The following is a 16,259-nucleotide window of genomic DNA, read 5'->3' as shown; positions in this document are numbered from 1 at the left end:
ACTGGACTTGAACGCAACCCAGATCTGGTAAACATCACTTACATTGGTTAATAAACATTTAGACATAGATTAGGAATTTTAAAACACTTAAACACAGTTTAGCTAAAACAAAAACCTGGCTGTCAGCTTGCGTAGGACACAATGGAAACTTGAGTAATCATTCTGACCGCACTAATAACCTCGGCTGGTGTCACGACACTTTGGAAAATTCAGGAGTTTGGTGTCACACCGTACTGAATTTCTTGTTGTCTTACATCTAATCTTGTATGGTGAGTCATAGCGGACTCTCAAGGTCATGTGGGGCCAGGTCAGATGTCGGATTGAGTTTTCTTTATTTTTCTGAGTTCTGAATAAACACTCAAAGGTAATAGTAACCAAATGCAAATGGAAACTAAATCTGAACCTATACATTTACCTTTCTGACTTTGAATAACTTTTATTTTTGAACCGCAAGCAGATGTTAGGCCCCTCTGACACAAACCTTTGTTTAATTAATTTGTATTGGTAGAAAAGGTCTGAAAAAAGGGAGAAATAACTTGCACCAAGCTAGGGGCTACTGAGCAAAAAATTATTTTACCTTCAAATTCCTATGTAATATTTTCTGTATGTATGTATTTTATAGTGTTAGATACTTCTGGGATGAACTTGGATATCTCATGTTCAAAATTTTCACAGATATTTTGTAATTATTAATAAATAGTTGAAAAAAAAAATACATACAGTATAATTTAGCCCTATTAAATGTATTTGTAAAAAATTGAGAAAAACACTCTGTCTTACAGTAGAATATCTTTTATTTATTTCAGATAACAGATTGATTGTGGGCTGGGAGAAATTGGTATCTGTAACCCACCCTGATGGTGGAAGTTACCAATTGAGACAGGTGGAGGTGTTACACCTCAGTGTGGAAAACAAACAAGCAGGAAGAATGGAGGGCTGTCACTTAGTTATACTGTATGGGAAATATTGAAACTATGGGACGTCATTTATAAGTAGGAATTATATTAAACAAAAAAATAAAAAACCTTTGTACATTTTGGTTATCTATTACCTTTGTGTAACTTGTGGTTCAAGGCGTGTCAGTTGTGATTGTCCATTTCCAGTAGAAAGTGGACGACCACCAGAAGTCATTTCACAGACATCCAACCAGGCATCAGATAAGAAGCACAGGTATTATTCATCCACGACTGGCCTCAAACAATTAGCTAGTTATTTATTTATTCATTAGTATGAACTATCTAAACATGTTTTTTTTTTTAAGAGTACAAATCTTTTTAATGCATTCTCAATTAAGCAGAATTCTCTGCATTTTCAGTCCTTGGTAAAGATGTCAGTTTTGCTCCTGTTTTATTGATGAGATCTCTGATTAACAACGAGGATAAGTTTCCGCTGTGAAAGATCCTGTTTGACACATTTCCCTGATCATTTGGAGTGGGATTAATTCACATTTATAAAGCTAGCCTGTCAGTAACCAAATATTAACAAAAGGTGTCTTTGAGTAGAGTGTGACTGCATGCTTGAATCTATTTCCCTTGTACTGGTCTGCCTTTCTGTCTATCTGATTGAGTATCTGCCAGTCAGTCTGTCTGTCTACACTGAGCAAATATTAAATTTCACTAGCCTTCTGTTGGAACAACATACAAGGTAACACAACATGTCAATATATCCAGAACATGCCTGCCACTAATCTTTAATAAGCACATGACACATCGCTGTCTGCAGTATGTGCTTCCTAGGTGTGACGAGTTGCACATTACTGTTTCAGAGCTCAACGATTCTCAGCAAACCTGCTTGCATTGCAGACACAGGGTGGGATTTGAAACTAAATACTCAGGCCTTAAGCAGGTGGATAATCAGCATATTCACACTCTGACAGGAAATGTTGCTCTCAATCAATTGGACTCAGGTCAGGAGAAAAAGTTGGCCACGGCAAGACCTTGACATTGTTTTCTTGAAGTTGTGCAATTGTAATCCTAACACTGTGTGGTCTTGCATTGTCCTGCTGGAAAATCGACATTTCCGGATTGGCTTGCAGGAACGGAAAAACTGTATTGCTGAGCAGTAAGGTTGCCCTCAATCTGCACCAAAGGCGTTCTTGTGTTAAAGGAGATTCCTCCCCACATCATCACACTTCCACCGCCCCACCGGTTGGCTTGAATAACGCGACAGTCAGTATAATGCTCACCACGATGTGGTGGGCTGGTGTGGTGACCCTCTGCCTTCCAGGACATGGCCTGTCCCACACAGAACCGGTTTCCTGGTTTCTCTGGACTAGTCTGCTGATTGTTGAAGCAGAACATCTCATTCTCCAGGCAACTTCTCTCACAGACAGGCTGCCTTCAATCATGCCGATAGCAACCAGGCGATCTTCATTACTCAAGCGGGGCATGTTTTTTTTCGAATGGCTATTTATACAGATTCTTAATCATCTAATTTTGGCAATTTTAACTCAACTCAAACCAAACACAGAGAACCTGGCGTTTTTATGAAGTCACATGACTTGAGCTCAGTATTTTTTTATCCCAAGGAACAATCCTACTCAAACAATCAACAAACCTGTTCACTATTTAAAATGTAAATAACATTATGTATGTGCCCAATGAGCTATTGAGGTAAAATGTAGACTGTTGCGTTTTCATTGTGCATTAGTGTATATATATATATATATATATATATATATATATATATATATATATATATATATATATATATATATATGAAGAAAAAAAAAAACATTGTGCTGAGATTTGATGATAAACTGTAGTGTATAACCAAGATAATGCTGTCAGGTTGTACAGTTAAAATAACGACATTTAAGATGGTATCTTCAAATCTCAGCACAAAGCCACTTCAATTTGTGCTTGTTCACACATCACAGAACATATGAATCACTGAAAATAAATGAACAAACAAACAAACAAACACACACACATGCTGCCTGTGCCTCATCATCAATCCCTGGAGAACACTGGCATTTAATCACCTCTCCCAGTGGTGTCTCAACTTGTCTGCTTATTGTATTCCATTTAGAACAATAATAAAAAATGGTGATGGCTTATACTGTAAATGCATGCTTTGAATCCCAGCTGAGTCAAGTTATCATACCTTCTAGGGACCATCTCACAAATTACTACATTATTACTGCTGTTTTGGAAGCTGTCTCATTTAATCTGTGTTTACTAAACCTCTATAATGCAAATGAGTACTCACCCCTTTGGAGTCAATCACACCTGGCTTGGCATTGAACTTCACAGTCTTTAGGCGCGCTCTTTCTTTCCTTTCCACTCTGCATTGCGCAAACAAAATAAACAAATACTGTAGTAAAACAAATAGCCCCACATTGGTACTGCTTTTGCTGAAGGAAAAATGACTTGAACAGAATCAGCCTTGGTTTTGTATTTTACCGTCTTTTGCTGGGTATGACTCCCATTTCGTCGCTGTCTCCCTCTGGCGTGACTCTCCTCGCTTGCCACCACTCATCATCGGAGGCGTTGATGACATGGAGAATATCTCCATACTTGAAGCTGAGGCCTTGGCTTGGGAGACCACTGTCCTTCACTTTGTCATAGTCAAACAGTGCTCTGAAAAAAAGTCAAAACACCATTGAGTCAGCTTTCGTTTCTTAATTACACATCTTTATGTATTCCTAGCTAGTCGACCAGCATTGTGATAGCATTCAACACCCCAGAATTGAGTTTAATAAACACACTTCTAACAACAAGGCTGGTCAGTTTCTGCTAAAACGTTAGGCATTGTTTTAATGTTATTTTTACTAGTTTTACTATTTGACTTGTATTGTACTGTACCTGTAAGTAGAATTGTCCAGTTCTACAAAATGGTATTCTGGGGTGTTTAAAACAAACAAAAAAAAAACTATTTAGCTGCAGTATTAAACTAGGCATTAAACTAGGGGGGGGGGGGGGGGAGGGGGGCTGACTTTTGCTGAACAATCACTTTTTGCTGCTTGAATCCAGCCTGTAAAACGCAGCTCTGCTGGTCTAAGTGAAATCACATCTCTGCTGACAGCAACCCAGATTACAAAACCACACACCATAATAGGTGTTAATTGGGGAAATGTATCTAATTATGCAATCTATTCCCAAGCCTATTCATGGCTGAGGTGCTCACAGTTGTTTTGTAAGATGACTTTAATGGGCTTGTACTGCAGGTGACACGTGTCACCTGTTCAATTGTATCTTTTGAGTGACTGCATTAAGTGGCAAAAAACATGCCTTAGCAGCCACTGAACATTTGTGCTTCAGGCTAGGAAAAGAGAGTAACTATACTGTAGCTGCAGAGAGGAAGAACACGCGAGTAAAAAGTATGCTCCTGAACTAATTGGTAAAAAGCTTCAGGAAGTTTGCCTCCTTGTTCCATGCCCTACACTCCTGCACATGCAAAACATAGATTTGATTTGGCTTTACCAAATTTGGCTTTGCCTCACTGTTTTAACTTGAGAGATGAGGTTTGTTTCAGGATGACAATGCAACTTCATCTTCCCCAAGAGGAACATGAGCAAGAATCCTCACACCTGCTGCAGCCAGCACAGACGCACAGATCTACCGGTAAATCCAACTGAGCATCTGTGGGATGAGCTGGGGTGTGTAACTTGGCTTTGGCTGTGTGTGTGTGTGTGTGTGTGTGTGTGTGTGTGTGTGTGTGTGTGTGTGTGTGTGTGTGTTGATGGTGGCCAGGTTCTGTGCAATATTACATTAAATGTGATACAAGGGTAAAACAAAGGTATTTAGATTATCAAATGAAGAGCAGAGTTGCACAAACACTCCACAAATGAAAGAGAGGCTTATCTCGCAAGCATTTGATGTTTCCCAGTATCCATGGAAACAAAGTAAGAGATTGCCAGCTCTGACTCCCTTGTGGCAACAATACTCTGACTAGCAGCGGCCAGATTCCCAATATCTGAGACTTGGAATAATAAGATACCTGCATACTGTATATCATTTTAGAATAACTAACCAGAATTATCTGTATGTGAACTACTGGAAGCTGATAATTGGGGTAAAAGGTAAAACCAAATGTAATTCAAGTTTTAATTCCACATTGAATTCCAAATTAGTAGTTGATTTGCACAAGGCTGTCTGATTGCATTAGAAGGACACCAGCAGGTGTTTATACAGAGAAAGAAAAAAAACAATGACATCACACATCGTGGCTGTTATTCCATCAGTTGTAATTTATGCACACTTGACAAAGCACAGCAATTACCAGTTTAATAGCTTTTTGTTTTCAAAAACAACCTTAATGGAACTGTTATTATATATATATATATGGAGTACTACATGGGGCCCACATTTACAGAAAATCTGACAAAATGTAAAAATGAACCTCCTGCTCAAGCAGATCTTTTGGATTTCGCTGCTCACACTTCACCCTGATTTTGAATTTATTTAATAACAGAAAATACCAGAATCATGTTGAATGAAGTTATCCGATTTTTAAAATGTCATTTGAGCAAAGGATTATACAAGACTTGGCAGGGAATCCATCCTTTTTAAGCATTAAAAATATTACTCATGCTAATATATCACATGACTACGACATCCCAAATGCTGTGCCATTAAAAAAAACTCGTATTTGAACATATTCAATGGATTTTTGATCAGCACACATAATTTGTATTTAAAACCCTCATGTTCTTCATCTACCTCTCTCTTGTCACTCACAGTATCTCTCTTATTCAGGGTATTGTGTAATCTGCGGCTCTGAGGTTTAGGTTAAGGTAGAATGTCTGTAACTCTGCTGTTGACTGTGTTTGTGCTGTAGATAATGAGCAGCCTTTAAGAAGAATTCCACAATTGTGTGTTCTCTTTAAAAGGACCCCTCTCTCCTTTTCTCTAATGAAGCCTATGAGATACATCACTTGTTTGAACAAGACAATTCAAGGACTTTCAGTTCTTGTTACCCATGCAGCTATCTCTCACTGCCATTGTTACACACAGAGTTCAGGAGTGGCACGTGTATTTCTTCTAGAAATCAAACGGCTTGTCTATTTCTTCCACCCACACGGTTTCAGCAAAGAACTGAAGCATTTAGCAGTACGCTGTTGTTTTAAAGGGCTCAATGTTTTTCAAGCTCATGTCAAAATACATATCTGGTTCTAGGTTTGTTTGTAGATACTGAGTAGAAACTGTATTATTCTTTTTTCAACATGCAGAACAGGTTGAGTATTTCTAAATTAAATTACTGTATGGAGGATTTCAGCAATATACTATTACTTAAAAATCACTGCATATAACTTCTAATGTCAGACTTACTGGAATCAAAGAAGGCATCGAAAAATGACCATTAGACAAATAAAATAACAACGGTTCATGGACTGCGGGATAACAAGATAACAGGGCACAGAAACACATATTTAACAAGACAAAAAGTTACAGAACAGATCATGTGCACCTCACTTCTTTCACTGTGCCCTTTGCAAAAAAATATGTTCTGGGATGAGTGCAAAATGTCATGAAAATCCTGGTTCTCATGAATTGAAAACCAGTTTGCAGAGCCCATACTGTATGTTAGTTTCAAGTTATAACTTATAGCACAAAGAACTGCAACCTTGAACTTTTGCTTGCAGACCCTGATAGCCTGATAGTAAAAAAAAAAATAATTATAACTTATCAGCAGTTTTGGGATTAGACACACTGGAGTCAATTCAATGGAGTGACACATCTAAATACTGCTGTAGTTTATTGACTGAAGAAGTTTTGCATTTATATAGGGAGGCATATACAGCACTGTTAGATCTTTGTTTTTCATTAACTTGGTACACAAAAATATTTAAACAACCAGAACATTGGTTACATTTAGACTGCTGCTATACGCTCAATTGAATAGACCCGACTGATCAGTGGGTTTTGACATGAGGATACTCTATCATACCACTAGAAATGTAGGAATGACCACGATAACCCATTGACTAAAGGACACCATTAGTTCAAATTATTACTAAAGTCAGAAAGAATCACTGGATAATGTTGCTAGATGACTTGAATCTGCTTTCCACCCCCCCACCCCCCCAAGGTGCAGTCAGTGCCGCTTTAGCGGGACGCCACTGGAAATGCAAAAATATCCCAAATAAGCGGCTGTCCCAATTAAATGAGAGGATTTTTGCGAGGACCAGTCACGCTTGTTTTACTGTTTTTTTCCCCCCTTTCTAAATCAAAAGAAAAAGAATGAAATCACATTGCATTATGAATAAATGCTTAAATTGCAAATGCATCATTTGAAATACGAGTTAAATTGTTGCACCCTTACCAACCTTCTGAGTCAGAGACAAACCGACTCGTTTTCGCTTCTCAGCCATGATGGCAACTCACAAATGACAGACGAGGCAAAAAATGAAGTGATAATGTAATCACTTAATCACGGCACTGCACTATACTACACAAACCTGTCTTGCTCTGAAAAGCGATTTCCATCATTAATAATACTGTATCCCAATTTTCTATAGATGTTCGTATATCCGACTTTTTCACATATCCACCTATACCCCAGTCCACAGTGGGTTGGATATGCAAAGTTGTACTGTAATCCAATGCTTTTCAAAGTCTTTTTTTTACTCCACTATCATTTTAATAGCAAGCTGCACAACACATATAGACTACTGGAAAAAAAAAGATGATAAATTGGTTTTGGCATGTTTTTCACAGAGCATTATAAACTTTTCCAAATAACGCCAGCATCTTCAATAAAAAAAAGGATATAGACTGTAATAAAAAACAGGCAAGGGTAAGTTATACTTTATTTAGAAGTAATGAGATAAGCAGAAACAATGATACTGTAAAACAATTGTGCCAAACAGCCAATTACTGTAATCTAATCTCTCAGTAAATTGTTGACAGTTCCTCCAGTGTTCATATGAAAGCATGTCTAATATCACTTAATCATGCTGTCCTAGATCAAATTATTTTCAAAGAAAATAACTACGTGTTACATTCCTTGTACAAAACTACCTCTCTTACTCACACACACAATATTTATTTTAAAGAAGCAAATATTTATATACTGTATCTTCATACTGGCCGTGGGGCTGCCTTTAAGGTGCTGTCTGGTGTGTTGGGTGTAAGTAAGGCCTGTAACATCAAAGGCTAAGTGTGAGAACTCTTAAAAGAATAAGTGGTAGCCATTGCAACACGTATTAAGATTTTATAAGTTATGTTGCTACAAAATAAAAAGAAAAAAAAACCTCATAATCCAAAAAGGAATACATCGTATGTTGCAGTTCACTCAACAAGCATTGTGCCTACTGGGAGGCAGACGTAAGACCTGAGAATGCATCTGTATGGACGAAAGGGCACAAAACATGCTGTATATAAGAAGTAAAATCAGCCATTTTACAAGCACAGCAAAGCATGTTTAAGGAAACACTAAAACCTGAGGGAGTTGCTAAAACTTCCTGAAACCACTGTAGGTGTTTGCACAAAGTCATTACACGCACTGTCACCCCCTTTGACTAACTCATGTACATCCCGTGGAGTCAGGTGGGTGCTTTTCTTCACTATAATAAATATGTATATGTATATATTACTCAACGCTAGTTAAACAGCTCAGATGGGCTTCATTGACAGCCTTCAACTGGTCTCTGCTGCGTCAGGTACTTGTGGTGACCTTCGGCAATCTTCAGCTGATGAGCAGTAAACCACCATAAGCTCCTGTTCACTGATAAACAGGATGGTATGCCAGTACAATAAAAAAAGGTTATAGGGACTTCTTTGCATTTAAATTGAGAAGTAAATATTGAGTAATAAATATAATTTATGACCAAAATTTACTTTTTGAAAATGCTATTCCAGCAATAACTACTGTATTTAACACCACATTGAAACAATAATAATAATAGAAATAATAATAATTCAGGCATTCTATTGAAATGCAATCTAATGCAATACTTTGAAATGAGACATTGGATGCATTACAGGCAATATCAGCCCTGGGTTCGTTCCTTCCCGATTTTAAGATATACTGTAACTGATATAATAACTTACATGGTGAATCAGTTTACTGTACAACTCTTGATAAATCTCCAAAGACAAACATGTCGACATTCCCTTTCTTTCTGGTTACTAAAGGGGGGGAAGAGTTAAACAGCTACAGTTTACTCTGAAAACACTGACTCTTATCAAATAAAAAAAACTTGACCCAGCTCCTAATTTAAACTAATAAGAGGAGAACACTAAACATTGCAGGTAAGATAAAAAAAAAAGGTCTTTAAATTACTAAGCCTTCTGGCTGCTCACAACAAAACCTATCTTCTACTGTACAAATGAAAAAAGTAGGTCACATTCATCTCTGGACTATTAGGCCACTAAACCTAGATTAAGGCCCCCCAAGATGTGCCATTTAACGGATGATTGAACGGGAGGCCCTGAAAAGAAGACTTGACTCAGAAGATTGCCTTTTCAGGGGTCATAGAGAGGTAAACGGGGTACTCAGGGCGAGGAGCAAGCCAAACCATTTCCAAAAGTTCAAAGATTTTCCACATGCTTCCAATTCAGATGGCAAGTCTCTGTGGTACAAAATGAAATAAAGATATGTCTACTTTAGAAACAGATGTTACCAGGTTATTTTCTTGTCATAATGAGAACAATATAGACACCAGCAGAGCAAGAACGGCTTTCCTTGGAAATTGCTGGCAATGAGATTTTCAGTGAACGACCGAATTGTTATATCTACAAGAGTCACTTCAGCGATGTTGACATGTAAGGCTCAGAGAGTGGAGATCAATACTTCAGCAGGAAGCAAGTTGTAATTTTAGATAATGATCAATGGTCCCAATTCAAAAGAGTACTTTCAAAAATAATTCTGTACACAAGCGCCATTAAACAAGCAAACAGAAAATACACTGAGGGCCATTTCTGATGCCTATTGAATCCTGACTATTTTAATGTTCTGGCCGTTTGATAGTATGTGAGTGAGGATTTACTGAGGAGCGACATGAATAAACAAATAAATCTATAAAGGACTGTTCTGGAAATAAAGGATAGACTACTTTTCTAGTTCACAGTCGATGACATCATCCCCTTCATCAGATACTTCAATAAATCAAACAATTACAATACTTTCTAACATGCTGGCCCTGAACACAGTCACAGGATGTCCTAATTAATAAGAGAAAATCCCAAGCTAGTACGATGGCACTCATAAATTACACTTCCACTTCTGGAGTTAGGAATCGTTTGTCAAACCGACATTAAGGGTTAGTTAAAAAATATATATATACAGTAAGATTCTCATATCACTTCCAGCAGCACAATGCTGTGCATGAGGCGCCTCTGTTCTGTAACAGAAAGAGTCTTGTGTCTCAAAGAAAAATGAAAAGGAAGGCAAACAAGCACGCAGGCAGGCATCTTTCACAAAGCGCAGTTCCTCAAAATGCCGCACCAGCACAGAATATATTGTATTAGATTATTATTATTAATTTTTTTTTTTTAATTTAAGGCTGAGACTTAAGCAGGACATTTTGGCCATGGATTGAACAGAATGTATTTCTCCAGCAAATGGGGCAGTACTTCCGTCTTAAAATATACATGGATGAATAATATTAATACAAATCCTGAAGATTTCTTTATTTCTTTATTTTTAATTTGTCTTCAAACCACACACAGGTAACACTCACTGGCACCGAGAGTACCATTTCAACGCGTTCTTGTAACAGTGAGACCAAATACACCTGCTGTTCATTACCCACACCTCCCAAGGTGTTTTGGTCTTTGTAGTTGTAGGTTAGCAAAAGTGCTGCTTTTCTCAAAACAAACAAACAAACAAACAAACAAAAACACAAGCAAAAGGAGCAGACAACTTACAGATGGCATATTAATATATTGTTTAAATGAGCAGATGTATATTTGAGAGATTTTTTCATCCTTAATATTTCACGAGGAGCTGGCGACAAAGACAAGACCATCTTATGGGAAGTCTGTCTGTTTGTTCAGCTGGGGCATAAAATGAAATGTTAAATGGACTCCCAGCTTGACCGTCCAAGCAGCAGAATGATGACACCACTCCGTTTTTTTTTTTAAAGCATGCATGCCTTTAGCTGTACTTGACCAAGTGTTTATCTGATGGAATAATCACTACTTTCTCTCTGCAGGACTTGCTGGCCTTGAGGGCTCCAATTTTCCCTGCAGAGCTGTTCAGAGTGGCTGCATTCATTCCAGACTGCTGGATGCAAGTCTAGTTTGTGTGTAAAACAAGATTTTGTCTGGGTTTGTGGGAGAGAGGATGTTAGAGTATACTGTATGTGCATTGCAATTCCCAGTCAGCTTAAAAAAAGAAAATAAAAAAAAAAGATCAGAATGGCACTTTAGCCAAATGCTTGTGTGTCTTGATGTTTTGTATGATTGACTAAACCACATTACTGTGTACTATTCATTAGGCTGCTCCATCTTCACAAAAAGAAGAGATTATTATTCTTAAACAAATGTGTACTCTGAATAGTTAAGCTTATACACTACAGTACATGTGGGTACACTTGCAGAATGCACCAGCATTTTCTTTCCCCTGAAACAGTAAAGATTTGCAATAGAAAATCTGATAGGGGAGGGTGTTAAATAATATACAGTATATACAGATATATATAGATCCCCTTCGGTCATGATTTTTTTATTTTGAAACTGTTTGTGTGAAACTGATCTGTGGGCATGTTGGATTGTCACTGCCTCGGGAGAGTATTATGGGAAACATGTATTAACATTACAAAAGGCTGTATCGGACGGATTCATCACACACACAAAAATCTGCAGACAGCAGCTATAAGAGGCAGGTGAAGCAGCAAGGTTCTTAGAATGTGAATGAATGTGTAAGAATTATAAGTGACAGTTCTGTAAGTCCTTCAGTATTTGAAAAGAAAGTCTCATCATTTTTTCCATGGGCATAAAAATAATAATAAATATACCAAATAATGTTTTTTACTGTAGTTCTGTCCCGAATATTTGTTCCAGGCACTGGAGTATTAGGTTTCCATTGAAAGCATATTAAAAACAGACAATACAGAACATTTGAATAATTTTCTTTTTTAAAACACTTTTTTATCGTTGCTTATCCATAATTATTTTTCAAACTCTGCAGATATCCAATGTCAGTCTTTTCATGCCAGTTGATTTTTTTAAGGTCTCTAAACACAAAGAAATCGAATTGCGTTTACTAAGAGAACTCTTTGATTGCATCTTTGGTTTCCATAAAGACATGGCGTATTGTCTTACTACCTTAAAGAGTGTGGGGGGGGGGGTTAGATTACTCACGATCAGCAAGAAAAAAGAAGATTTAGGAAGAAGCAACACGCCATCGGATTTCAATGTCATGCTTATTCATTTTTTGCAAGGACATGAGACTGCATTCTTCCTATTCTTTAAATATTCTTGTCATGGATACTGCCAAATACAAACACATTTGAAAAACAATTGGTTTATTAAATATGTAGTTAAACATACTGATCTGACTTGTAGCAAAGGGTTCTCGTGAAAGTGTTTGTAGAAAATTCCATTTGGAAATGAACAGATGCATGTGGGAAGTATTTTTACTGTTGCTATGGTAACTCTGTGACATTGATGCTGAAGACGCCATTAAGGTGGTTTTGAATAGAAACCAGAGGAAATGTACTGTAATTGCTGTTTAGCGTTAAGATATACTTTAATAAGAGTTGTGCAAGCTATTATGAATTTATATGCTGATTGCACAACACCAGGGTAGCCAAGCCTGATAACTGCAAACCAAACTGTTGCAAAAATTGTGTTTTACTGTATATCTACGGGGTTTTTTCCCTAGTATTGTTTTTCCTTCCACACCTACAGAAATCAACAGGTGGTGCATTGAGTTCTTAGCAACTGCCAGGCTACTCATAGAGCCTAGCCAACAATCTCTTTTCTGAAAGCTCATAGTGATCTTTCTTGATAATGCAGAAATACCATGGACAGACAAGCTTCCACTGAGTGATTCAATGTTAAAAGGTATATTGTATTATTATTATTATTATTATTATTATTATTATTATTATTATCCCCAGATTCTGATCCTCTTAATACCTTGTGGTAAAGAATCTCTTCTTCAAGTTTCATCACAAGCTAGTAATATACTGGATAGAACTCTGCAGCGTGACAAATGTACGTACGGATGGATGCCTCTTCCACAATACCCCCGTCCACTTGTTTACTTCCTCAGTGGGGAATAATAACTACTGTAGGTAACTAGAATGAAATAAACATCTAGACGTGTGAATAAATCTATTCTATACCAACTGATAAACCCAGGGCATGTCCTCTGGACTGCAGAGTTCAGTACACAGATTATCTATCTGTTATTTCCTTACAGAGTGGCTGTTATACATACAATTGAAAAGAAAAAGAAAAAAATCAGTATGCTGTATCACATAAACACAGACGCTCCATCTCACACATTCATGCTTGACTAAATTGTTTACCCAGCGCAGAAAGGTCATGTAACATGCTCCTAAAATGACAGATTTGCATTTGGTGTTGATTGGTTGCATTAAAAATTCAAACCTGTCTCAATCGTGGATCATACTCAGATGCATCAGCCTTGTGAATATTAAAGTGCTTTACCAATTCAACTGATGCAACACACAGTGTTACACTATTGCTATTCTTTCCATCTCTTTAACCTCTGCTCAGTTAGTGTTGTAGAGCACAAGATACTGTAGCTGGGACAGCTGCCAAACACCAGCTACTCTGAAACCTCTGGAAATGTTCAGTACAGTACAGTACAACAGGTGCACCTGAAGAGGGGTGGATAGTGGGTAATATCATTGCTTCTCCTACTTTATTATTTATTGCTAATTATCCAATTCAGCTATGTTTGAAGCCTTTCAGGTAGAATATGTTGTTATCTGGTTTATTGATTACCTTTGATAAAATGTGAGTGAAAAAAGATCTGAACTCACAATGGAGTGAATGCTCCTAATGTCAGCAAGGACAAACCCTGCTTTTACCTGTGCCCCAATTGCTCTGCCAAAATTGACAATAACTGTACACATTAAAGGGCCTGTTTTACAAAATGTAACGTTCATTTAAAGATTATCTGATATAATAAAAAATACATAACTTTCTATGTTAAAATCAAATCTCCTAGTTTGTGTTTTGAGGTGTATTGCTTGTACTCTTTTTTCCCCATCAATTCAAGTCAATGTGAAACCTGGATCCAGCATGTTATAAGACTGGAGAGAGAGATTACACTAATGTGTTCTTTTGTATTACTATTGGGAGGGGGTGTTTTTATCATTGCTTGTGCTTCATGAAAAGATGGCTGCAGGCAAAACGTCTGGGGGTTTCTGAACCCACTGAGCAGAAATCCTAGCAACGCTCCTGGGTAATGGTAAATGAAGAGCCACAATGAAGATCAGAACAAGATGTTTTCTGATCACAGCTTTTTCATATGCATGGGATGCAACCAAGCAGCAAATCAAAGACTGTTAAGTTGATAACGTCCTATTATAAACTAATGTTTGCCCAGCCAATGCCTGGATCTCTATGTCCCTTAACTAAATTGAAGTATGCAGAATATTCTCTTAAACAGTTATATTTGAGGCAGACACATTATTCTGTTAAATATTCAACCCAGATCATGCTTGTGGTCTGGGAAGAGATTACTTTACTAAAATGAAGTAGTGTCAACATACTGGCTGCAGGCTCACTTCTGCAACATATCCCCCCCAACACACAAAACCCAGAGCTCTGAAGTCAGCAATAACACGGCATGGCAGCGAAAAACTATTTGCTGTTTAGATGGGTTTAAAAAAAAAAAAAAAATTTTAAGACATTGCACTGCTGTGAAAAATATATACAGTATATAAACTTGCTCTGGGTTAACGGTGGGTTAAAACACATTCTACCGCAAAAATTTGAAAGTGTACTCAACAACTTAGAAGACTGTTTCTAAAGATGAGCGGTAGTCATGGTAAAATCTGCCAAAAGTACTTTAAACCAAACTCAAAGTAAAAACTGTTCTCAGTTATCAAGCAAAAACTTGCTCCTCTTGTTTCTCAGATATAAAAGTTTTTTGTTTGTTTTTTAATATTATTTCAGAGAACTCATAAGTATAAATACAGTATTTACAGGTTTTAATTTACCAGTACACTTTAATGCACATCATTAATCAAAATGAATTACTTTTCCTTCATATCTGGATCTCACCAGGCACTTTTCTTTCAATATCCACAGAATTGGTAACAACTGCCTTTATTGCTAAATTGGGAAATATTTATTCTGCATTTCTCCAAAATTCGGTCAATGAAATTCCACTACCGTTCCCTGTTGCCTATAGTAGATATCCCTCCATTTCTGATTTACAGTCAGCATCAAACCCTGGAATACAATCTAATGGGAGGGTTTCTTTATCCAAGCTACAAACTTGTTGTGGATCGAAAATCCTTCCTGTCTTCAGAAACTTGTGAGCTGATTTAATAAACATGGTTTTATTTTGCATTGCTCAGGGTTGCAGTAGCTTGTCAATTTTTCATAAACTTTGTGGAAAGTTTTAACACATCTATACATCTGGTACCTTATTAATATTACAGTACCTGAAACAGATGGCTTTCTTTAACCTATTGTTTACCAGATATCATTCATTTTAAAATACATGTTTGATGTAACTTCTTTCAAAACGGGAGACATACATGAGCAGAAGTCCATGACATGCAAGGTTTATAGAATTATTTTATTCGCTATAACCTCTTTAAAAATAACCAATGAAACTAGTCATTATATAACTTGATTCAAACCTTGTTTAAAATGAGAACGCATGACACAGTTGCAAAATGTAATACGCCATTGGCTTTTGGTATTGGTAAACCTGAATAATAAAGTATAATAAAAAAAAAGCCACAACAATATGAACTAAAACCATCTCTAGCTGTAGGAAGCTCAATTGAGTTTTGCTTGAAATACCTGGCAGAAGTGGTTGCCAAAGTAATCTCAATTCGTGTTTCTTTGTGGAAATGTAAAATGCCATTGATAATAAAGAGTGGAGGATGGGGCTCCAGTGTAACACAAGGGGTACCAGCACAGTTTTGCACTAACCCATGAGATAGTGAAGGTCGATTATATGTACAGTAGAACTGCCTAGAAAACTTGCACCTTACTCCTACAAAAAACATTTCCCTCAATAGAATAATGACATCTTTCTCAGCAGGGAATACAAGGATACTGCGATTGCTTGGTAACAAAGGTTTTTTTCTGCTGCTGTTTTACCCTTTATTTGTTTTTCTTAAATTCTATACAGTGTACGGTACATGTGAT

General features: G+C 37.1%; 1 protein-coding gene across 28 annotated transcripts in view; it reads right to left on the bottom strand.

Annotated features, from left to right (window-relative positions):
* Positions 1-16,259, bottom strand: part of LOC117406103 (disks large homolog 2) — a 243,615-nt gene that overhangs the window by 19,318 nt on the left and 208,038 nt on the right. For all 28 annotated transcript variants that reach the window (XM_059028233.1, XM_059028234.1, XM_059028237.1 and 25 more), the window contains 2 exons: positions 3,405-3,581; positions 3,211-3,286 (listed from right to left, as the gene is read on the bottom strand). In XM_059028233.1, the coding sequence (XP_058884216.1) occupies positions 3,211-3,286; positions 3,405-3,581 (253 nt within the window). The remainder of the gene's footprint in view (positions 1-3,210; positions 3,287-3,404; positions 3,582-16,259) is intronic.

Source organism: Acipenser ruthenus, chromosome 8, assembly GCF_902713425.1.
Source record: "Acipenser ruthenus chromosome 8, fAciRut3.2 maternal haplotype, whole genome shotgun sequence".
NCBI lineage: Eukaryota > Metazoa > Chordata > Actinopteri > Acipenseriformes > Acipenseridae > Acipenser > Acipenser ruthenus.
The sequence above is the reverse complement of the archived record's forward strand: the minus strand, read 5'-3'. Positions and strand labels throughout refer to the sequence as shown.